Source organism: Berghia stephanieae, chromosome 12 (assembly GCF_034508935.2).
Source record: "Berghia stephanieae isolate SIO BIC M18660-M18661 chromosome 12, UCSD_Bste_1.3, whole genome shotgun sequence".
In the NCBI taxonomy this organism is placed as follows: domain Eukaryota; kingdom Metazoa; phylum Mollusca; class Gastropoda; order Nudibranchia; family Aeolidiidae; genus Berghia; species Berghia stephanieae.
The window spans coordinates 27,280,994-27,305,909 of record NC_088371.1 but is presented as its reverse complement, the minus strand read 5'-3'; the positions used below and the strand labels follow the sequence as shown (position 1 = coordinate 27,305,909).

Here is a 24,916-nt window from a genome sequence, read left to right as displayed (position 1 = left end):
GGTTTTGAGCCAAAAACGTTCTGTGTTTGGTATTTTGTTCTTTTTTTTTAGGCTGTTATATTCAATTTAGTACATTATTTTTTTTAAGTCAACAGTTTTTTAACAACTTAGTATTCTCATTGGATTCCTTTTCTTATTAGTTATTTGTTTTCAAAAACTTACGGGAATGACAGCTGTAGTGTGTTACCAGGGGCGATACGAATCTGCCAAACACACTCCACATTAATCGGGTAGTTGTTTGGGTAGCCTGGACTTGTAAACCGACCAGAGTCTGCATTCAGAATTCCTCCACATGCTGTTTTGAGAGAGAACAGAGTATATATATATAGTATAATATTCACTAAATGCTCTCAAAGCTCTTTACAAGTTCTCTGGAGACAATGCTGTAACCAGCCAGGTCCTGATTTTACATTCTAGTGTGGTGAGAGATTGAGAGTAAAGAGTCTTTTCCAAGGACTCAATTTTGCATTTCCCTGAATGGTACTTGAAAAAGGGATTTACAGACCAAAAGGCGATTGTCATACCACAGCGTCCTAAAAATGAGTGTTGTATAGTGTCAAAAGGCGAGTGTCAATCCAGAAGACCACAATGCCCCCAAAAGAGTGTCATAGAGTGTCAGAAGGTGAGTGTCATACCACAAGAATATTATGCCCCAAAATGAGTGTTGTAGAGTTTCGCATTACACCATGTTATGCTTATACATTCCATGGTTTATTCATGCTCATACAATGCTGTTGACATAACTTCATTGTTAGTACTTACCATATTTATGACCAGTCACCTCAATCCGATTTTAAGTCAGGGTGACCTAACACAGTAGAAAGCATTTGATTGTAAATTTAAGAAATTTGAGTTCTACAAATTCTTTCAATGATGAAAATATAGTTTGAGCCATAAGGGCCAAAGAGCCAAATTTCTTTTCTTGTTTCTGTACCACTGAATGGACAATAAATTTTGTTTTCGACAGGGCGCTGATTCATCACAAAGTAATTTCACCCAGATCTAACAGACCCATCTTCCCAAACATTGCTGGAAGGTGAGGAGAGAATTTTCAGAAAAATAAAACTTGACTGCAATCAGAATTGATATTGGTTCTTTTGCTTATGAAGCAGGTGCTCTACTAACTGAGCTAGCCATCATAACAACCACACACACACAAAAAAAAAAACAAATAAAATTGAGCATTTATATCCAATAAACATGCTCAAAGCGCTTTACAAAGGGGCCCCTAGCCAACAGCAACACATAACTTGTTGGATGAGACATGGTGCCTTTTAGATGGTATTACAATTTTTTTCTGACAAGAAACCATGCTGTTTAAGGCCAGGTACACATTTTACACCTAAGTATGGTGACATAATGTGAGTAATGAGCCTTTTTCAAAGACTCAACGATGTGCTACTGAGAGCGGGATTCAAACCCTTCCAATCCAGAGGCGAGTGCCATACCACACTGCATAGTTGCTTGAAAAAAAAAAATCTTAATTCCAATCATTTTGACTTTAAATGCAATTATCGTTCATCCTGACTTAATACTAAATAGATTTAGTGGATCACATTTTGTTGACTAGAACTAGTATCTCATTCACTGTTACTCTAAATCATACTTTGCCATTAGTCACATTTGTTAAGTTGAGATTATATTTGTCAACTTGATTCCCCAACGGGTCAACTTCTCAATTCATAATAAACAAAAATGAATATAACAGCTTCAAAAAAAGAAACAAAATATTAAACTTTGTGCTTGGCATTTTGTTCTTTTTTGAAGCTGTTATATTCATGTTTATTTATTACTTTTTACAGTCCGTAGCTTCTAGCAGCTTAGTATTCTAAATTCAAAATTTTGCTGACATTTTCTGATACTAGGTTAATTTTATCTCACTATTGGTTTATGATGATTATCTACTGATGGTATATGAATTAGAAAGCATTGAAAAATATGTGCCATTCTTTGATCTAATGGTATGACACCTGCCTTTGCATTGGTGGGTTCTCGGCTTGGGTACTATCATGGGAGCAATTGCAATAGCGCCTAATAGGAGACACTACATACTAAGTGTTATTTTTGACTTTGTACCCCTTGGAAAGCACTTTGAGCACATTTAGTAGAAATTGCACTATATCATATAGATACAATTACAATTCCCTTTATTCATCCCCAAGGGGAAATTTGTTTTTTCGATTCTATTCCAAAGGAAGACTGGAATAACCTAGTTGTCAGCCACAGTGCAGCGCCACAAAATTAATGATGGTAAGAGGTGGCTTGCTCAAGGCCACACAGTGTACCTTCCTAGTGTAAAGCAAAGACTGAGCAATGCTGAATCATCAATTCCAATCCAAGAATGACATACATGCCTGTAAAATTTTTACTGGTAAAGCCTCAATGAAAAACGATACTTAGCCTCCTTCAGCAAAAAGAAACAACAGTTTTGAATTGTATTTTATTCACACATTTTACTTTTACCTTGTTACGATGTTTCTTACCACTTCATGCTTCAGGTAACACCCATCCATTAAAATATATTAGGCTTTATATCCATACGACCCATCTTTGTGTAGCATTGAAATGATGGTAAAATTTGCTGACATCCTTTTAATAACGAACTGGTCTATTTTAAAGCATTTTCTGACGGATCTAAACAGACCCACAATCAGTGCTGGCTGGACAGAGGGTCAGAAAAAAAAGCTCAACTGAAGCCAAGACCAATACCAGTAACTATGCTCATAAGTTGAGTGTTCTACCAACTGAGCTATCAGGATCCCCGATATTAGTTTAGCATACTTACAGGTGATGAGAGAAGATGCAATCGCCCTGAATCCATTGGTTACAAAGGGAGACACTAATTTGACTATCATTGATTCTGAGGCATAAATAGTGGCAGGGAGGCTGCCTCCACAATATCTGGTACCATTGGCCAGTCCTGTGCTGACTTGTACATAGGCATCATCACAGCTTTCATATGACACAATATCAAAGTTGGTAAACGTCAGGCTCAGTAGAGGGTTAGCTGGAAAATTTCATTTCATTTTTTTTTACCCGTTGGGGAAAGGGGAGGGGGGGAAATGAAAGATGTATTAATGGTGAAAATGAAAAATAAAACAGGACAGCCTTAGAGTCAGAAAAATAAATAATACAATTTTTGGAGATGATTCTTTCTAAGATTTAATTATTTGTATTGTAATTCGTAATTCGTCGTAGCGGTAAAATCGAAAGAATCAAAATGAAAGGTAAACAGCAAGCTCACTTGAGCAAAGCAATGGCAGAAAACTAATTTGCGTGGGAATTAATTAGGCTAATTACCATTGTTCCTTATAATTAGGTACCCAATCAGTGAAGAAACTTAGAAACGATCAACCAGTTTGTTTACAACATGAGGCAATCGAGATGTGCTTGTAGCAATCATTTAACTTTCGATTTGAAGGTGTCTACATAACGAACTTCCGGTGCTCGAATTTTTCTTTTTCATACTTTTCCTGTCCTTCAAGTAAATGTGGTCAATTTTGGCTTAGACGAAACAGTGAAATTTATCACTCGGCGGCTCAGTTAAAATTGGCTACGGCAGGTTTGGAAAGTGAAAAAATAATTTCACGAAGGCTGTGTGAAAATACACTGGGGTGTGTTCAGACACGGCAATTCTAAAACTAAAAAGCGTCGCTTAGCCTTGGCAATATATCTATCGTTAATATAAACGGCCCATGAGCTATGCGTAGCGCTGTGGAACATTCCTAATTAACTTTACAGTCATTCGACTACGATTCATGAATTCTTTCTTTGTTTAATTCTTTCTTCCCTTTTTTGAAATATTTGAATTTGACGAATTGACTGATTTCAGTTAATTGACTGAGAATTTACAGGTCTATATCATACAGTTCACCACATTAAAAAAAGTAAACATAGTATAGCTAAAGGCAAAGTGTGACTAATCATATCAGAATAGTTTTATGTCAAGGTGAACCTGAATGTCAAACTTGAACTTTAAACTTAACATGAACTTTGAGTTTAAATACATACCCTCATTAAGTATTATTTTTTCCTTAAATTTAAAAAAACCTCCCACAGGCCTGTAAATGGTTGGTGAGAAAATTGTCGGAAATTTTTGAACACGCCAAAATAGACACAACAGGACAAAAATATGGACACAACACAGATATGACACGTCAATTGACTCGTCAAATCATGTCACTTTCCCCTACTTATTAATAATGAGGTCCTTATTTTATGGTATCAAAAAAAAATATCCCAATTATTTGAGGGCCCAGGTCTGAGTTAGTTGTAAAATGAAAGGAAGAGAGCAATTCCTACCCTTTTGAAGGATGTGTATCTCGTGCTTGACATGGGAAGCTGCGTATCTTCGCTCCTGTTTGTGTTAAATGTTTACGCTGATTCTTTCGTTTATTTGGATTAATTCTTATAGAAGAAGAAGAAGAAGAAGAAGAAGAAGAAGAAGAAGAAGAAGAAGAAGAAGAAGAAGAAGAAGAAGAAGAAGAAGAGGAAGAAGAGGAAGAAGAAGAAGAAGAAGAAGAAGAAGAAGAAGAAGAAGAAGAAGAAGAAGAAGAAGAAGAAGAAGAAGAAGAAGAAGAAGAAGAAGAAGAAGAAGAAGAAGAAGAAGAAGAAGAAGAAGGCATCTACAGGCATCTAGATCACGCTAGGAGCTATTGCAGATTGCTTTTTGCAGATTTTTCTTCAGCGTTCAATACAATGCAACCTCAGTTGGTTGTTCAAAAATTGACTAGTCTGAATTTAAACAAGTATATAATTGCTTGGGTGCTCGAATTTCTTACGGAGAGAGCACAATATGTTCAATTAGGACAAAACAAATCTTCCTGTATAACTACAAATACTGGTGCTCCTCAAGGTTGTGTATTGTCCCCTGTATTATTCACAATATACACGAATGACTGTAGAAGTCAAAACCTGAGTGTACCTATAATAAAGTTTGCAGATGACACACCGCTCTTCAAGGCCTCATAACAAATGGCAACGAAGTGGCTTATAGGCAAGAAATTGATAGATTTGTGTCTTGGTGTGATGCCCACCACCTAGAGCTTAACATCAGCAAGACAAAGGAGCTAGTGATTGACTTTAGGAGAGTGAAGGAACCGATAGAACCGTTAAAATTAAAGGACCAATTCGTCCAGCGAGTTCCTCACTACAAATACCTTGGTGTAACGATTGATGACAGGCTCAAGTGGGATGAACACTTGAAAATAATTAGGCATAAGATGTGCAGACGTACATATTTTTTATCAAAACTCTCTCAGTTTAGAATAGATAAAACCCTCTGCACATTATTATTTTATAGAGCAGTAATCAAAAGTGTTTTGTCATTTTGTATAACAGCTTGGGGAGGCAATTGCTTAGCAGTGGAAAGGAACAAAATAAATTCAAATATTAAAAAATCCATTAAACGCTATATAAATGATGTTGACGATGTAGATCTTTTATACGAGAAATTTTGTATAAATAAAATAACTAAAATATTAAATGACCAGTATAATCCACTAAGACCATCAATTATTATGTCAGAAAGAAGTGGTCGCCCTTTCTCTATTTCAACGAAAACAGAGAGACACCGAAAATCTTTTCTGCCGTCCAGTATTAGGCTTTATAACAACAAGCAATAATCATTTTATATAATTATTTCTCATTTTTACTTTTTAAAAATATAAATATAAATTTATTAATTTATTTGTTTTGCAATCTTTTCAATTTTCAATTTATAGTGACAGTTTTAACTATTTTACTGTGTTGATATTATTCATATTATAAAGCGCAGCTCTGGTTATAGAGCTGCTCCTTTTTTTTATATATATACATCCTATTTCCATTGTATTTTTATCTTATTGTGTAAATTATAACACGTCTGTACAAAAAATTTCCTTTTTGGGATGCAATAAAGTATTATTAATTATTAAAATTAAGAAGAAGAAGAAGAAGAAGAAAAAGAAGAAGAAGAAGAAGAAGAAGAGGAAGAAGAAGAGGAAGAAGAAGAAGAAGAAGAAGAAGAAGAAGAAGAAGAAGAAGAAGAAGAAGAAGAAGAAGAAGAAGAAGAAGAAGAAGAAGAAGAAGAAGAAGAAGAAGAAGAAGAAGAAGAAGAAGAAGAAGAAGAAGAAGAAGAAGAAGAAGAAAAAGAAGAAGAAGAAGAATAGGAGGTGGTGCGGTCGTGTGAGAGCTTTCAAAGAAGAATATATATTTCGAAGAAAAATAATTATTTCGCATTATTTTTTTTCCATCTCACATCCGGATGTAACCAAAAAATATAGAGAAAAAGATATGAGAACCGGAGATATGCATGTGTGTCGGTAGCAAAATAGAGAGAACCCTTCCGGTCCGGTTCGACACACTTCTGTGCGTGCGTTAGTTACTGACAAGGTGATTGTGTCAAGACGACTCGCGCAAACTTTGCAACCCTCTCTCGCTGGCTGTGGCACAGTTAGCCAGGCAGTGAATACATTAACGTCTAGCTGATCGTGGAGGTGGCATGATAATATTATAGCTAACTAATAGACGGCAAGTTTTGTTTTGTCTTTGATGCGACAAATAAATTTTCTTGTTTTTTGTTTTTTTTTTAAGTCGGCATTTGAAACGGAATAAAATCTAATTTTTTCGAGGAACGAAATAAAAGTCTTTTATTTTCTTTTTTATTGGATATATTCTTTGACGTTACGAATTTTATTTTGACTATTATTTTTAAGAAAAAATATGAGCACTTATAGAGCAAAATCGTACTGTCGGAAATCCGACAATAGACGGAAGATTTACAGACCTGCTCCCAATTCTGATCACCATGATTTTAAACTCAAGTTTTCTTTGGCCCAGATTGACGCAGCCAGTCACAAATGCTAAGGATAAAAGTGGCTTAATCTTACCAAGATTTGGAACCACTTGGACGGTCCATTGGCAGGTTGTTCCCCTCGGAACTGGAGAGGGGAAACCCAGGGACTGGATAGCAGAATCATTGGCCACAATGAGACCACCACAGCCTAAGAATAAAGGATTAAGGGGATATATAAAAGTTGTTATTAATATAATGGTTGTATTTGATTTTAGAATATATATGTGTGTGTGTGTGTGTGTGTATATATTATATATATATATATATATATATATATATATATGACATTTCATATCCTGCGATATCCACTAAATGTGCTCAAAGCACTTTGCAAAGGATCCTAAGACAACAGCAACTGGGTGAATCATTGGCAACGATTAGACCACCACAAATTAAAAGAGAGGGGTGATGGATATTATAAAAGTTGTTACTTACAAAATGGCTGTCTTCATTTTTTTTTAAATAATTATTTAACCGAGCTTTTATATAGTGCAATATCACTATATGTGCTCAAAGCAATTTATTACAAGTTGTCCCAGCCAACAGTATCACTTAAAATGCAGGACAAGACTTCACACCTGTAGGGCAATACTACATTTTTTTTCTACAGAGGCAACTCTGTTAGTGGACAGGTACTCATTTTACACCCGAGTACAAGGAGAGTATGTAAGTAGAGAGCCTTTTCAATGGACTCAACTTTGCACCTCCCACAGCATGACTCAAACCAGGAACTTACAGATCCAAAGGCGACTTTCATACCATTAGACCAACAAGTCAGACTTTCTATGAGCAAAACTGTTGCCATTACAAATCATGATGGGTTTGGGTTTTTTTTTTTTTTGTTGTTGGTTTGTTTTTAGGGGTTTTACTTTTAGATTATTTCAGCGTCAGTAAAAAGGAAGATGAAAAAAGTTCAACTGCATTTACAAGAATCCCAAGAGATGGGAGGACAAAGAGAGGTAGTTCAGAGACAGAGGTGGACTCAAGAGCAATCCATCGGCTAGCCAAGTTTGAAACGGCGTAAAGTCCCTCATATACACTAACACAGTATCCAAAAAGAAGGGGGACAGTCAGATAATTATAACACCTCTTCTGTAGTCTTTAACAGGAATATACCAATCATGCTTAAAATGCATAAAAGACTACTTACGACATAAGCGTGTCACTGACTTTAACTATTTATGTCGAAGGTCAAGGTAAACAATCATTTATTAAAAATCCTGAACTTTAACCTTTTTAAATAATTTTCTGTGCCCCTGAATTTTTTACCTCATTTAAAAGTGAGTATAACAATTTTATTACAATTGAAAACGAAAAAGTCCATTTACTGACAGAGCTAGAAATTTGGGTGTTTACTTTGACTCTATCCTTTCCATGCATTGCCATATCGATATTTTATGTAAGACTTTTTACATTGAGGTCAGAAGAATTTCACAATTGGCTAATTTTTAAAAATTTTAAAGCTATTCAAACCTCATTTCTTCTTTGATATTTTCTAGACTTGATTACTTAATTATCTTTATTATTATTAAATAATGAAAACAGAGGGGATAAAATCGGCTACTAATCTCCTTTTCTGTTAAGCTTCTATCAAATATTTCGTTATAAATTGACTATTACAATGATTTTTATAGGAAACTATACAACTGGAGTGTTATAATAGTTTTTGACCAATTTTGAATATTTCGTTACCTCAGAGAAAAGCCCTCACAAGGTCAGGCCGACCCTCTGTCTGAAAATTTAATAAAGGTCTAAGACCTGTGAAAAATAATACATGTGCGAGAGAGAGATGATTTTTAAGGGGAATAATACCATCTGTCACAAAAACATAAATCCATCTGACTTTTCCCTGCTGGCTGCAGCTTCTAATGGTGTTCACACTACAGCTTCTAATGGTGTTCACACTACTATGTTAAGATGATCTATACAGTATGCAAACTCATTACCGCACTCATGCACTGTAGCAAACCCGCCTGGAAGCTTTATCACAACGCACCATTCAACTAGATGCGCTGTGGTTTCGGGCTCTTGACCACAACAGGTACATGTTGGGCAGTTGGCCAGACCCCACTGATCTAGTGATTGTGCTGTTAAGCAGATTCTTGACCAGAGCCAATTAGCTGCCACCCAATATCTCCTCTTGCTGGTGGAGAAGCTGGCATCTCTCTCCCATTTTCGAGGAATCTGTATTCTGGACATTATCATATAACTAAGTCATGTGGAGCCCGGAATGGCCGAGGCTAGCAACTAACTAACTCTCTCTCTCTCTCTCTCTATCTCTCTCTCTCTCTCTCTCTCTCTCTCTATATATATATATATATATATTGTCAAAAAAACTGGTCACACCTGTAGAATACTCCAAACTAAATTTTCCTGTTGGAGTCAAACCATAGCTAGTGGTTCTTAATCGCAAAAAAACCTGATTTCCAGAAGACCTGACCACAGTAGCAAATTCAAGTCCACAAAATATCGCCACTTGAGGCATGGAGATATTGGCTCCTTCAAACATCTGTAAGAATTAAAATTTACAATTTATGATTCTATATCTAATGAATACCTACTACCTGAAACTATGCTATGCAGTAACTTCGTTTAAAAAAAAAATTCTTATAAAATAAGTAAGGGATTTTGACTGAGGAGGGGAAAAAAATCACAGGAAATAAATAGGCAAACACAGTTTCTTCAATTTCTTGATGCTAGCACAATCATTTTCTTTTATAATTTACATATTTATCCATCTCATATTCTCACATTTTAGGTTGTGAATTATAAACTACATATAAAATGATAGTTCATAATGATGTCATGTAAAAGGGGGTAAAAAATTTGTGTGCAGGCATACAATGATGACGATGATGATGATGAAGTTGAAGTTGAAGAATAAGTAAATGAAAAAGGATGACGAAAGAAAGGACAGCGAAGGTCATCAAAATACATTGGCTTTTAAGCACCTCATAGCAGATTGTTGGTAACCATGTCTTTTCTTTGAATTTATGGTGCACTATCAACATTAAAATTATAGATTTGGGTATTCACATTTTCTTTGCTTAATCAAGAATTATGGAATGCAAGCTGTTTAATTAAGTTCTATTGTATTATGATTCTTTTTTTTTTCTCTTAACATTACAACCGCTATACACCTACAAGTAGGATCACCAGTTTTTAGAGGCTAACCCTCCAGTAGAACAGGAGGTTTCCTTAATAATGACAGGTTCACATGCTTCAGTTAACACAATTGACACAATAGGAATTTTTGGGATTGAATACACATCTGTTGGTTAAATACGAAATGAATGGCTTTGTTTCAATAAACGTCTTTATTGACGTTGGAATGATTTGTTTCATATGTGGCACTACTTGCAAATCGTGGATATCTATAATATTGTCTGAATCTTTCTCAAGTCCTCAGAAGTGCAACTGTTTATTTCTTTTATTTTCGTATTTATGTTTGAGCACATTAATACCATTAATCTTTGCTCTGTTTTAGCCCATTAATTTACTAAATGATAAATGGTACTCTGATCACAAAAATAAATGTATGTTTGAACTCAACATGTCAAAAATTGTTAAAGTCCACCAGAACTATGTTCGATTTCATGCTTCTTTACGAAATGACATTTTTCCTTATTTATTGCAATAGGTAACAGTAATCATCATCCACATGTTCTGCCGTGACAAGTGAATGTTTGCTTTCCAGTTTACCAATCAGGTTTACCCATAGTTGAACATGCCGATGGTTCTAACTGAAGTTTGTAGCACCATTACAGTGATATTCAAATCTGGTGTGTATGAAACAGGGCCAGATAAAGCAGAAAAATAAATATAAGAAAAAAATCATCCCATACCTGCCTAGTATGAAAATATGTGTATGAAACAGTGCAAGAAAAATAAAACAAGAAAAAAAATCATCCCAAAACATTAGCTTGTCATGAAGGAAAATAGCTATAAAACCTGTCTTTTCAGATTTCATGTTATAACAGTGCTTGCTCCTAAAAATATTTTCACTTACAGTGAGACCATAAAAGTCTGAACAGGCCCTCCCTCCTTCCAAATAAATGTCCGTAAAGTTTAGGACCACATTGGATCCAGGTGCCACTGTAATGAGGTAATCACAAACCCTAGCATTCTGGGGATTGTTGGGGTATCCAGGAGAGCGAATAGTACCCTGACGACCAGTAAAGTTACCCCCACAACCTGAAACAAGATAGGGACAATTAGTATAATAAACAAAGATTGAATACAACAGCTTCCAATAAAAATAAAAAGCATAAGGGGTAAATGTTTTGTTTGAGGTTTTACGGGTTGTGTTTACAGCACAAGTTAATTTCAACATCAGCAAAAAAAAAAAAGCCCAAATTACCAGGAGGGGTGGTCAAAAGTTATATTTAGATGTTTTAAACAGCAGCCAAGAAAAAGTAAGACAATGGGACATTTTAATACAGAATACAAGTTGATACCAGGGAACAGTCTATCCATTAGTCTAGTCTGAGATCAGTATAAAACTCAACCACTGGATCCGTGCTATGAAGCTGAGGGATAAACAATTATTCCAATTAAGTGCACCAACCTTGATAAGTGTATCACTATAACTGACAATAACGACATTGAGTGGTGTCATTGTCAAGTCAATGAAAAAAGATATTGTTCATTCAATCTATCTACAACTAAGGAATATCCAATGTATTTTCTGAAAGGTCAAATATTCCCCTTATATTGTTAAGGGAATCTGACTAACCCAGTGGAGTGTAAAAATTTGCATACAGACCAATTGCATGCAGCTTGATTCTCTCACCAACTGGAATCTAATGTTTTGCAATAATAATAAAATGTTATACCATTTTAAAGGGGAAGTATTGAAGTGTTTTCACATACAATTTTTTGGGGGGAATGGGTCCATTATAAGTAGGAAAACTGAAAGGGGATTACCAAACTTGAGTTGATTATTGGGCAAAGAACAAGGACAAAAATTACAACATCATCTGCTTTTCAGGTTTACTATTACGTCCTAAGACATTTGTCAGTCTTTAATCGCCATGCCACTGTGTACGTTTAGTGGCAATAGGCCAAAATAATGATCTGAACACATTGAAGAAGATTTTTCCTACCAACAATATAGGAACAATAGATTTTTTTTCATAAATTAATGGCATAAAACACTATGCACTATCAGTTTATAAAAATCACACTAAATACTGGACTAAAAGCCCTCTATAAGACAATAAGGAAACCTTAAAGACCAACAATTCATGAAATGAAGACTTTAATTGTAATTTTCTAAGGCAAATCAAGTCATGAATTCAATAAGACAACAGCTTCATTTTGAGATTTCAAAATTATACCAAATTTAGTCCCAAATCTAAGACAACTAATCAAAAACAAAATCTTAAAAAATAGCAATAGATTTTGAAAACAGATATTAGTAATTCTCATTTTTTCTCTCACAAACTGTTAATATGTTTCAGGTAATGTATCTACAAAAATATGCCATAATATATTGTAAATTCTTTATTTTGGCCTACAAAAATAGAAACAGTGGATCTATTAAAGAAAGCTGACTGCACTAACATTAACATTGAAAGCCAAATAAAAAGAAGATAGCGTTGGCTGGGTCATGTGGCCAGAATGGAAAAAGGGTCAATTCTCAAGACAGTCCTGTACTGGACAGCAGATGGGAAGAGAAAGCAGAGGAGACCTAAAAAAACCTGGCAAAGGACCATGGAAAAAGAACTGAAGGAAGCAGGCCAGTCCTGGAATAAAGGCACTGCAAAGCCGAAAGCAAAGCCTCAAGAGGATTAAGTATGTAAGTAATCTACCTATAAGAAGAAAAAAGATGAGCTTTTTTAAAGTGCAATATCCACTTAATGTGCTCAAAGCACTTTACAAAGCGTAAATTGTACATATATCTACTATAGACTTAATCAGATGCCAGAGATACTGAAAGCAAGTGAGAAGAAGAAGAGGAAGATGACAAACCTCCATCTTCAGCTTGATAGTTTAATGTGAAGCCCCGACCACCGACTGAAAAATCCGTCTTGAATCTGACATACATAACATGGCTGTTGATGGTGTAGGTATGTTCTGTGGATTGGGTGTGACAGAGCTGAACCACTCTGTTACCTGTATCATCAGGGCCCTCAAAGAGCTGGAAAAGTTTCAGTATCATGAATTATTGTAAACCAAATATAGATAAAGTAACAAACATTTCACGGCTGTTCGTTTTACCACATATCGTTCCTTTTAGTTTTCATGCTACCTGCGTGATTCAGCAAGGTTGAAGTCACTGTCGGCGAACAAACATAATTAGTGATATATCATTGTTCTTTTCCTCATTTTCTCTCCTATGTTACATGTCATATGATATACCCACAGATATAGAATAAAAAGAATTGTAAATTCCAACCACAGCTCCATTACCTGTTAAAATTGCCAGGTCATGCGATTATTATAACACATAGTTTAGTTTCGTAGAGAAGCTCGGCTGAGCACCAGTGATTGGCATATGTAATTTTTAATTTAATTACTGCAAAAAGTTGGTCATCGATTATTTGCTTAAAAATTGTGGTATGATTACTTTAAAATAATAAACTTCATTATGATTAAGTTTGAAGACGGCAATTATTAAATGGTGATGTCATGAATATAGTTGTTCTAATATTAGTAGAGAGTTGGTACGACAAGAGACAATTTTAAAATATTGAAAATTGACTTTTCTTACTATATTCATAAAGCATTCTGATAGTCATGGAAAACACTTTTTAAATTTTGAAAATCCATAAATAAGTAAGAAATTGAGAGCAAATTCATTTTTCAAGAACTTAGACATTTTTTGCTTGCCAATTGATGTAAGAACATATTCCAACTTTGATGTAATGTAACTAACCACTAAAAAGATCGATCATACTTGTGATACACAATTTTAAAGCAGAGTGACTAGGTAAATAAAATATAACAAGATTTGAACCAGACACAAATTTTTTCCTAAATCTACAGTCTGTTGAAAATTCACCAAAACACTCGCGAAAGTAAATGTTTTGGCCTCCAGCATGACGAAATAGCACATTCCATATACTATATTAACATAATGATCATACAATATGACATGTAATTCACGTCAACGAGTAGAGAGTACTCCAGGGAAGAGATCCAATTTTTTTCAGACAATTTCTTCAAATGGTCTTTGAAAAATAAAGAAGTAAACATCAGGAACACGTAATGTTGCATGTTGGCAGAAAAATAGCTATAATCACGAGCAAAATGTATAAAAGATTAAATATCTCTCAAAATAATGAAGATAGAAGAAAAGCTTCACACGCTATAGGAAACCGAACCTGCTGAATTAAAAAATCATCTTAACTTTTTGGCAAAGTCAATATTTCCTTCTCAAAATTCAACATGAAATCATGAATGATAAGCAGACTGTTCGAACCAGCAGCATAAAATAATAAATCAACCTCTTAAGAAACCCCTATAATCTCAGGACATCGTGTCTTTATTTCTGCATCGTCTGTTTCACTTCCATTCTACTTTATGGATTTGTCTGGTAATTATATTGCTTGGTTTTGCCTTGGCCCTCTCTGGGATCCTTAACCGAAAGGGTGCAGTAAAATGTATTATTCCTATAATGGGGGATGATTTTTCCACTGTAAATCGTCTCTTTGTATGTTATTAGGAGGGTATCGACATATACGTTGGCAGTAGAGTGCTTTCCTCTTATACGGAAACATGCGCTTGTGCCTAGCAGGTGTGTCTTTTGCGCCCTCAGCCCCCTACCATCCCAAAGTCTTTTAGTGCCTTAGGGTCTGTGACGCGTGACTGTATCCTGATTTCTGTGTTACTGAATGAACTGTTACCCTTTAGATAGAACGCTAGTCTGAAATAAAGTACTTTCCGCCACACACACCCTAAAGACCTAGCCACCCGATTTTTTATGATTAACGTCCCTTTGCTTGAGAGGCGAGTATTGTACGTACTGAGGTATCGCAAATCTCACCAAAACCAAAACTGAAAAAAAGATCTCTTTATTTGCTTCTTTTCTCGTCTTAAATTTACATCTCTTCCCGATTTAAAACAAAAACATACCAAAAAAAATACAAACAAACAAAAACAAATAAATACACGTCATCCTATTATCCATTTTGATGCAGTTTTAATGGCGTAAAGAATTATATTATTTAACTTCTACAGATATACTGCTTCATTATCCACTATTAACTCTTATTGTTCCTTTACATAGTCTATCACTATCATGAAAGCATCAGAAAGAAAAATAAAACTGTTAGACAACAAAGTGGCACTTCGAAGTCTTATTTCTCCAATCTAAAAACCATGTACAAGTACCGCTTTTCCCAAATAAAATAAACAATAGCAATGCTTTTTCAATTTTCTAACACATTGGGACGAATCATTGTGTGTCTTTTTTCTATTTATAAACTACAAGTAGTGGGTATTCCTATGCAATTGTTTTAAAAACGACATTACACCTTCGACCGTAAAAATCTACTTCAGTTCTAACGAGGTCAAACAATCATTTTGTCATAGCAACAACATGGCCGCCATAAGTGGAGAGTGTGTGTATAAATTCGTACCGTGTCTTTTGTTTAGCAATAAATAAACATCGAGAGACAAACCAGATTTGAAAAAAATTACATGTATAAATTGATAAAAAACAAACGTCGTTCAATGAAAACCCAGGCTAGAAAGTCATCCAAAAGATTACACGTTAATAAAAACCGGAAAAATGAGGGGTTTATTTAGGCTGTTCCATTGTTAAAACATACCCACTTACCGACCCGAGTTATCAATTGAAATAACAACATTTATCTTATTCATTTTGTTTTAAACTATCTAAAACATAAACTATGAAAGTACTTTAATAAAAAAATGTGTAAAAAAATCCGATAACACCCAAAGTTGAAAACAAGGATTTGGTGGGCTTTTTTAAAATGCGATACCTTGGTCATTAAACAACTTTCATTAAAACAAATTGGTAGAAATAGAGATAAGATGTTTGTCTTTTAGACAGACTCGGATCAAATTTAAATCAGTAATATGTCAGGTTTCTCCGCTGCTGTAAAGTTTTAAAACGTCATTTTCCTCCCTTAAATGTCCATTTTTTATTGTTGATCTGGTGTAGGAATAAAGCTGAAACTTTCCTCTTTCCGATGATACCAACTTTATTACTGTACGCTTTTTAATGGCCAAAGTATCAACGGTTGAATGACCCGATTTAAAAACAATCTTTTTTTTTTGACGCATGACGCAAAATATATAGGTTTTTTTTCTGCCACAAAAATAACGTCTATTGTGGTACCTATAGAGAGGCATTGACATCAGTCATTTTCAAATGAAGGTTGAAGGACAAAAATTAGTTATAATGTGGTGTTCCCGATCATTTAACCTCACTGTGTTATTGATGCCCACTGTCGACTTTATCGTGACCAGCACCACCATCCCCCTGTGTCCCCAGTACAACTAGTATCATCACCATCACCATTCCCCGTGCCTCTATCACTACTACTACTGTCGTCACCATCACCACCACCGCTCCAACCCATACACTACACCATACGTCAACAAAACGATCACACTGCTGTACTTTTTTTAAAAACCAACACATTTTTAAAATTTTGGCCAGAAAACTTGTTTTCATCACATCAAAAACTCGCGAACCTGGAGTTGGATTGGACACGCTCATTATAAATGATCGATATTTAAAGGACAAGTTTTCTGGCCAAATTGTTTTTAATGAAACGTGTCGGGTTTTTTTTTTACAAGTATTAGCCCCGACGACAGCATCACCATAATTTTCAGCAGCACCAGTACTACTTCCGTCCCTAAACCACCAGCATCACTTACGTTGTTGCCACCACCACCGCCAGCATCATCTACCTCTGATAATAGAATTAATTGAACCCTCAACCAAAATGTCGCTATCCACCACATTAAACTATCCTCACAATAAGACAAAAAATCAGAGTGAAAAATGTCCATATAAACTGGGCTGGTCATGAAAGTTGGCCACACATGATAAATATTATAATACTATAATATAGTCCCTGTACTAGCATTCCACTGCACTATACTATTATATTATCATTACAACATTGTACTGTCATTGGTTGTGTGAATACACATAGAACGATATAAATGGATCTCAATCCCAAGGTGTTCTTAATGTTTGCATCTCTTCAACTCTTCTGTACTCTGTGAAAACTAGTTAAATTTTGGCCAGAAAACTCCTTCAAATATCAATCGAAAAATATGATCCTCACAGCCGTTTACTGCTTTCACTTTAGTTCGACAGGTAAATTTTGCCGGACGCTAGTTCATAACTGATGGCGAGTCACGGCCTTTGCCGAAAGGGAGACTGAGTAAAGATGTTGTTAGATTTTGCAATAAGATATTTTAGAGTCATAACTAGTGATATACATACTTTTATTTGATATAATTTCTGTAGATCATTTGGGATTAGATTTTATAGGAAATAACCATAAAAACGAGTCAGAAATTTTAATTACTTCAAACGATATAATCATTGATTACATAGTTATCTGAGTTTATACAAATAAATGAGAAATACTGCAATAATCATCAATATTCACAGAGTAGTAATATATAATTAAAGTCATTTGGTAATGAAGGATTGTTGAGATATCCACTCACCTGTACAGCAATATCCTCTTTTGACAGCAATAAAAAAAAAAGCGTGATCACCGCATTGTAGGGGGTTTGTTGATTTAGTAATGGCAATTGACAATTCTTAGGTAAAGATATGTTATATGCATTCCTTTGGCGTTTTGTATAGATCTAAACTATATAATAATAATAATAATAATAATAATATAATAATAATAATAATATAATAATAATAATAATAATAATAATAATTAATAATAATAATAATAATAATAATATAATAATAATATATAATATAATAATAATAATATAATAATAAGAAGAAGAAAAGAATAAGAAAAAGAAGAAAGAAGAAGAAGAAGAAGAAGAAGAAGAAGAAGAAGAAGAAGAAGAAGAAGAAGAAGAAGAAGAAGAAGAAGAAGAAGAAGAAGAAGAAGAAAAGAAAAAATAAGAATAATAATAAGAATAATAAAATAAAATAATAATAATAATAATAATAATAATAATAATAATAATAATAAAATAAATAATAATAATAATAATAATAATAAATAATAATAATAATAATAATAATTATAATAATAATAATAATAATAATATGATGATGATGATGATGATGATGATGATCATTTTCATGAAAATAAATAATATAGTGGCTATCACCTAAATGCCTGTTAATTTTTGTAAAACGCAATAATTTCTCTTTAAAATATCATTCTAAATGCCCGGTTTTTAAGAAAATTGGAATTCGCCAATATGTCCACTCTGAGAGAAAGGAAATTACAAAAAGAAAGAAAGAATAAAGAATTTTACTGAATCATTTGCGGCCAAAGAATTGACTCATCACCTGTTTCCGAGAGTTTTATTTAACTTCCCACCGCCCCAACCTACTATCAATTCATTCAATATAATTTACTCCTCCCCACTCCACGCTCTCCGGCAATTACCTTCCATGTCGCTCAAACTGTTTTCTTTCCATGGAGCGTTCAATCAGCTTTTTACAATTGCCCATTTCCAATTAGCTTCTGAATAAGGACAATTCTAATTTCAATTGTCCACCAGTCGGTCATCAGCAAAGTCAAGAAAGCTCCTCCTACTCAAATCACACATACCCACGAATATGATAGGCCTTGTAGACCAGTCACTGGTCTTTGATGTTTACACAACCATCCGCCAGCTTGGATCACATCGCTTTTCTATGATGTCACTCAATTTCTATCTTCTTCTCTCAACCTTGTTGACTGTACCACGAGTCAACATAAAAGAATATCGCGATGAGGTGCGAATCGTGAAGATGGAATGACGTAACTGAGTTAAAGTTATAGGTTCAAAGTTCAATTGTCAGAGAGAAATGATGGGAGATTAAACTGAGGTGGGAAAATGAAAATTGTTTCGTTGTAAAACATTGCATAAATTAGTTTTATGTACACCAACACACACACACATACTCTCTCTATCTCTCTCTCCAGTACTGCGACAAAAAAAGGACTCCGACCACACAGCTAGTACTATTTAAAATGGAAATTTGTTGAAAATGATCTGCTTATTGAACAACCGGTTGTTCAATAAGCAGATCATTTTATCATGGATAACAAAATGATCATTGTGAATCAGTTGAAACAGGTGATATCAATGTAATACTAATACTAGTAATAATTATATAATATCAGTGTATTTATCTTACTCTTGATCCCCACTGTAATAATAATAATAATAATAATAATAATAATAATAATAATAATAATAATAATAATAATAATAATAATAATAATAATAATAATAATAGTAATAATAAATAATATCCATTTTTTGACAATAAAAAATCGTGATAAACGCATTGAAAAGGATGGGAGGGATAATCAAAATGAACTGTTTCTTTATAATAAATTGACAATTCATAGGTAAAGATAAGTTATAAGCATTCCTCTGACGTTTCTATAGATCTTAACACATTTTTATATTTTTTATTGACATACGTAAAACCTCACGATTATTGTAAGGAACAGCTGACTGTTACATGTCACAGAAACTGCATTTAATTAATCAACGCTCTGTTTTCTTTTTTTCACCAGTGGAACTTCACTTGCTAATTCTGGAGCAGTTTGCATGAAATGTTTTTTAACCACATTTCTCATTTGAGCCCTTTCACAGCATATTCGGCAGAGTCCATTTACATTGAGACAATGCTTGTTTTCAGTATGACCATTCATCTGAGTAAAAAGAATAAATCATTAGTTATTATTGATATTGATGATGATGATGATGATGATGATGATGATGATGATGATGATGATGATGATGATGATGATGATGATGATGATGATGATGATGATGATAATAATAACAATTAATAATAATAATAATAATAATAATAATAATAATAATAATAATAATAATAATAATAATAATAATAATAATAATAATAATAATTGTAATAATAAGAATTATAATAATATTATTGATTGTTAGTAATAATACGATAGTGATCGCCTAGATGACAGCTAATAATAATAACGCAATAATTTTCCTTTAAAATATAGTTCTAATGCCCGTTATTCACAATGGAATCCGCCTATATACCCACTCTGAAATATTTTTAGCAAAAATAAGATAGAAAAAGAAGTTTATTGTACCATTTGCGGCCCAAAAAAAAATTGATTTATCACCGGTCTGCGAAAGTCTTATTTGACACATATACAACGCCCCAAATTACTATCAATTCATTTCAAATTGACTCCACCTCTCCAGCAATTAATTTCATTGCATGACCTTCAAAATGCTTTCTATCCATGGAGCGCCAATCAGATGATTACAATTACCCATTTCCAATTGGCTGCTGAAAAAGGACAATTATAATTCCAATCGTCCACAGTCGGTCATCGGCAAAGTCAAATAAGCCTCTCCCACTCAAATCACATATACCCTCGAATGTTCGGCCTTGTAGCGCAGTCCATCGGACTTTTGATGTTACACAATCATCCGCCACCTTTGATCACATCGCTTTTTGATGATGTCATAATATATCTATCTACCCTCTTTTCTCACGCCCGTTGACTGTACCAACGGGCGATGTAGAAGAATATCGAGGGAAGGTGCGAATCGTGAAGACGGAATGGCAAATCGGTGTGAAATTTATAGGTTCAAAGTTCAATTTTCACAGAGAAATCATGTGAACTTGACTGAGCAAGCAATAAAAATCGTTTCGTGCTAAAAATTTGCACTACTGCTACTACTACTACTACTACTACTACTACTACTACTACTACTACTACTACTACGATTACTACTCTTACTGCGCTATCATCATCATCATCGTCATCATGACCATAAAACAACAACAATAACAATGTTAACATCACCACTGGACTCGTGTTCTTATGTCTCTGGAGTTTGTCTGAATACGGGACTTTTGTTAGCCAACAAAGAATTAGACAAGATGTGTTAACACATTCATTGTGCAAAAACCTGTCATTACAAATCATTGAAATAAATGCTATATTAAAAGAAAATTATAACTCTTATGTTTACTACCATGTGCTGGGGTAACAAAACTCAGATAACATCAATTTGAATTTTTTAAACAATTAAAAATATTTTTCAGGTTAATTTTAAATAGAAAAATATACATGTTTCAAGAAAGAATAAAGCATACTCACCATTTCTTGATATCAATGAAAATAATTGCGTCTGTAAGATGAAAATGTGGCCGTTATATCCATACAAAATAGAAAAATATAGGAGAAGTGTATGGTCAGCAATTGCAGTGTAAAATTTAACGATTTTACGAAATCTGTCCTATAGACTGACACAATGAAATCCAAGCGGTGCATTCTACCCACAGGGATAAATATAGGCCAGTTCTCACATTCTGAACATCTGTTATAACATAACCACTCGGTGGTCTCCCCGTCATCGACGGTGGGTCGTTTCCATTGGGGGTGAGACGGTAGTAAACTAAAGTGAAAGATATCTAGTGTAATAAACGGCTGTGTCCTCATCTTGTCAAAAACTCTAAAACCTGAGACTTCATCTAAACTAAAACTCTCAAACTTAAACCGCAAGGAAGTCTCAAGTTTGAGAGTTTTTGACACGATGAGGGTCATTTTAGCTGATCAATATTTGAAGGACAAGTTTTCTGGCCAAATTTGTTAAAATGGCCTTTTTTTGCAGAGTATGACAGAAATATGGCTATAACATTGCCTGCATCGTATTATTTGTGTTGTTACCAACAACTTAAAGTACCGTGATGATTGCTTGATGAGTTTCTCAGATTGTAGAATGATAACAGTGGTCAGCACTGTGAAGAGACTTGTTATTCTACTGGTTGGTAGGGAATTTGATCTGACAAGTTGTTAATCAAAACCACATTGCATGAGTTTCAGAAAAATCACTTTGAAGATTCTTGTAGGGTGAAAAGTTCAGTATTATCCCTGTATTATGTATGGATTTAGAAGGGGGTGGTGTTTGTCTAAATGTGTTATTTCTTGATTCAATTTAGTCTATGTGAACTTATGAGAATTTGAAATATAAGGTATTTGTTTTCATTATAATTTGACGTACATATATCCCGTAAAAATAGAAATCGTATGAGAATAAAGATGAAATGTCAGAGAAATAATATAATATATAACAATAGTTAAAGATTATAACGCAAATGAATTACAAATGATCACATTTGATAATTTTGATGGAATTTTGACAGTTCTGGCAGTAGCTCGTTGACCCCTGCTCGCCAGGTAGTATGACCTCATGACCAACTGTCGGTGAGAGCAATGTACTCTGCAACTAAAATGCAAGCTCCTCTGTGATTTGTTAACTGGTAATTGATTAATTAATTCTGCTTCTTTCCCCTCTGCCTATAAACATGCTTCTACTATGCTAGATAATTCCCCTTTTCTTTAAGCTATCAGTTGGGTGTTTGACAGCTTTGAGGATCATGAAAGATTTTTAAAAATATTTCATAGGCCAACTTTACCGGATCTATTCAAAGTTTGATAATTTTATGTTTTGATCAGTTTTTATTTTGTTTTAATAAATTTCTGTATTTTGTTGGAAAAAAATATTTGTCAACGAAAATTTAAAATCTAAACTCAAATTCCAACAGTGAAAATATGCACACCCATGGGTGAAAGTTACTCAATGATATTAATCCTGCAAAGGCAGGTGCTCAGAAAAAAAAATCCTGCAATTACCAATAAGAGGAAAAAACAGAAGTGCGGTTAATTATATAAACTACAGTGGTGATCCAGTAGCATTAGTGGTATTATAGTAATTAAAAAGTAACACCCACCTTATTATGTCATCTTTACTGCTCCTTATTTTGTCGTCAGACAGCTTTCATTTTCGGAATCGGCGAAAATGATTTTTTCTATGGCGACAGTTGCCGGTTTTTTTCATTTTCGAATTCCGGCCAGACAAAAAAAAAAACGGCGAGCTCCTCTCTCTTCTTCCTCTCTCTCTCTCCTCTCTTCTTTCTCTCTCTCCTCCTCTCCTTCTCCCTCTCTCTTCTCTCTCTCTCTCTCTCTCTCTCTCTTCTCTCTCTCTCTCTCTCTCTTTCCTCTCTCCCCTCTCTCTCTCTCTCTTCTCTCTCTCTCTCTCTCTCTCTCTCTCTCTCTCTCTCTCCTCTCTCCTCTCTCTCTCTCTCTCTCTCCCTCCTCTCTCTTCTCTCTCTCTTCTCTCTCTCTCTCTCTCTCTTCTCTCTCCTCTCCTCTTCTCTCCTCTCCTCTTCCTCTCTCTCTCTTCTCTCTCTCTCTCTTTCTCCTTCCTCTCTCTCTCCTCTCTCTCCTCTCTTCTTCTCTCTCTCTCTCTCTCTCTCTCTTCTCTCTCTCTCTCTCTCTCTCTCTCTCCTCTCTCTCTCTCTCTCTCTCCCTCTCTCTCCTCTCTCTCTCTCTCTCTCCCCTCTCTCTCTCTCTCTCTCTCCTCTCTCTCTCTCTCTCTCTCTCTCTCTCTCTCCTCTCTCTCTCTCTCTCTCTCTCTCTCTCTCTCTCTCCTCTCTCTCTCTCCCTCCTCTCTCTCTCTCTCTCTCCTCCCTCTCTCCCCTCCCTCCTCCCTCCCTCCCCCTCCCTCCCCCTCCTCTCTCTCTCTCTCTCTCTCTCTCTCTCTCTCTCTCTCTCTCTCTCTCTCCCTCCCTCCCTCTCCCCTTTACTCACTTCTAAAACGTCATATTGACAATCTCTGGAATTCTCCAAATCCAAATCGGTGACAGTGACTTGTATTCTTTTGCCCAGATCTGCGGTAACACGCCACAAACACTCCATGGCATCTTGATACAATCCTGGATAGCCAGGACTGTGCAATACGCCCCTGTTACGGAATATGACTCCCCCACAGCCTGAAAATATGGGACATACAAAAACTGGTTGTGTATAGCTGTGATGTAAATGGACTCCCAATGAATTTGGAGGCAGATGAAACCATAGCCTTTATCAAATTGCCTTATAGGCACAACAGTTTTGAGTCCTGCTCTTGGCAGTGCAAAGTTGAATCCTTGGAAAGGGCTCTTTACTTCCATTCTCTCACCGAACAGTCATAAAAAGACCACCTTGCCATTTACAGCACTGTCTCTGCCAGAAAAAAAATATTAATAGCACTTTACATGCAGCATGTTTTGTTTTTTGGGACCCTTTGTAAACCACTTTTAGCACATTGTTCTTGCGCTATATAAACGCTAAAGATAGACCATGACATTTCACAAAAAATATATTACACCATAAATATATATAACAATCACCAACACAGAGTAAAAAGTGAGTTGTCATTAATAATAAGTGATCCAATTGGTCGGATTGTTGAATACAACACACTCTACACTTTCTATTGGTGGTCGTCATTTGCATTATGTAATTTTTTGGTCAGTGTTCGGCCATATGTTTATGAAGGATATATTTCAACCTAGCAACTAGGTGCGTAAATGGTGTGTCCTTAGGAAAGGTATTTTGCAGTTTCCACTGTCCATCCATCAGGGTAGCTCTGTAGATATATCTGACAGAAAGTACTTTGCAATAGACTTGGTAGGGTCTCATCTAATGTCCTTATTATACGCATCGATAAACACCAACTATTTAAGCCCTGGACCATCCTCGGATTACTGACGGATATTTGTGAAGATGATCTTGACAAAATCTGCCAGTGTAATTAGACACTTTTTTTTATATCCGCAGATTATCTCTGGAGGTGAAAGGCAGATTTTATTACGAGATCCATGAATCAACTTGTTTACACACCACCCATTGGTATCTTTGTATGGTACAATACAGCCAGTGCTGCTTTTTCTCAAAGATGAGATACAGTAGCCTTTTCTGGTGATGTGAGGTATTGACGCCTTCATCCTATTGACACCAGATTTAGCACAATGGGTCACTAGACAATTCATTTCCATCTCTAAATTAATTATTTTTTTTTCAACATTTTAAATGCTACTCCTGGATTCTGTGATACCAAAAAACA

At 34.9% G+C, this 24,916-nt stretch overlaps 1 protein-coding gene across 3 annotated transcripts in view; it reads right to left on the bottom strand.

The window, feature by feature from the left end:
* Positions 1 to 24,916, bottom strand: part of LOC144958147 (cubilin-like) — a 232,482-nt gene that overhangs the window by 109,390 nt on the left and 98,176 nt on the right. For all 3 annotated transcript variants that reach the window (XM_078889900.1, XM_078889901.1, XM_078889902.1), the window contains 7 exons: positions 23,620 to 23,801; positions 12,809 to 12,977; positions 10,845 to 11,029; positions 9,182 to 9,344; positions 6,870 to 6,983; positions 2,786 to 3,007; positions 163 to 295 (listed from right to left, as the gene is read on the bottom strand). In XM_078889900.1, coding sequence (XP_078746026.1) covers positions 163 to 295; positions 2,786 to 3,007; positions 6,870 to 6,983; positions 9,182 to 9,344; positions 10,845 to 11,029; positions 12,809 to 12,977; positions 23,620 to 23,801 — 1,168 coding nt within the window. The remainder of the gene's footprint in view (positions 1 to 162; positions 296 to 2,785; positions 3,008 to 6,869; positions 6,984 to 9,181; positions 9,345 to 10,844; positions 11,030 to 12,808; positions 12,978 to 23,619; positions 23,802 to 24,916) is intronic.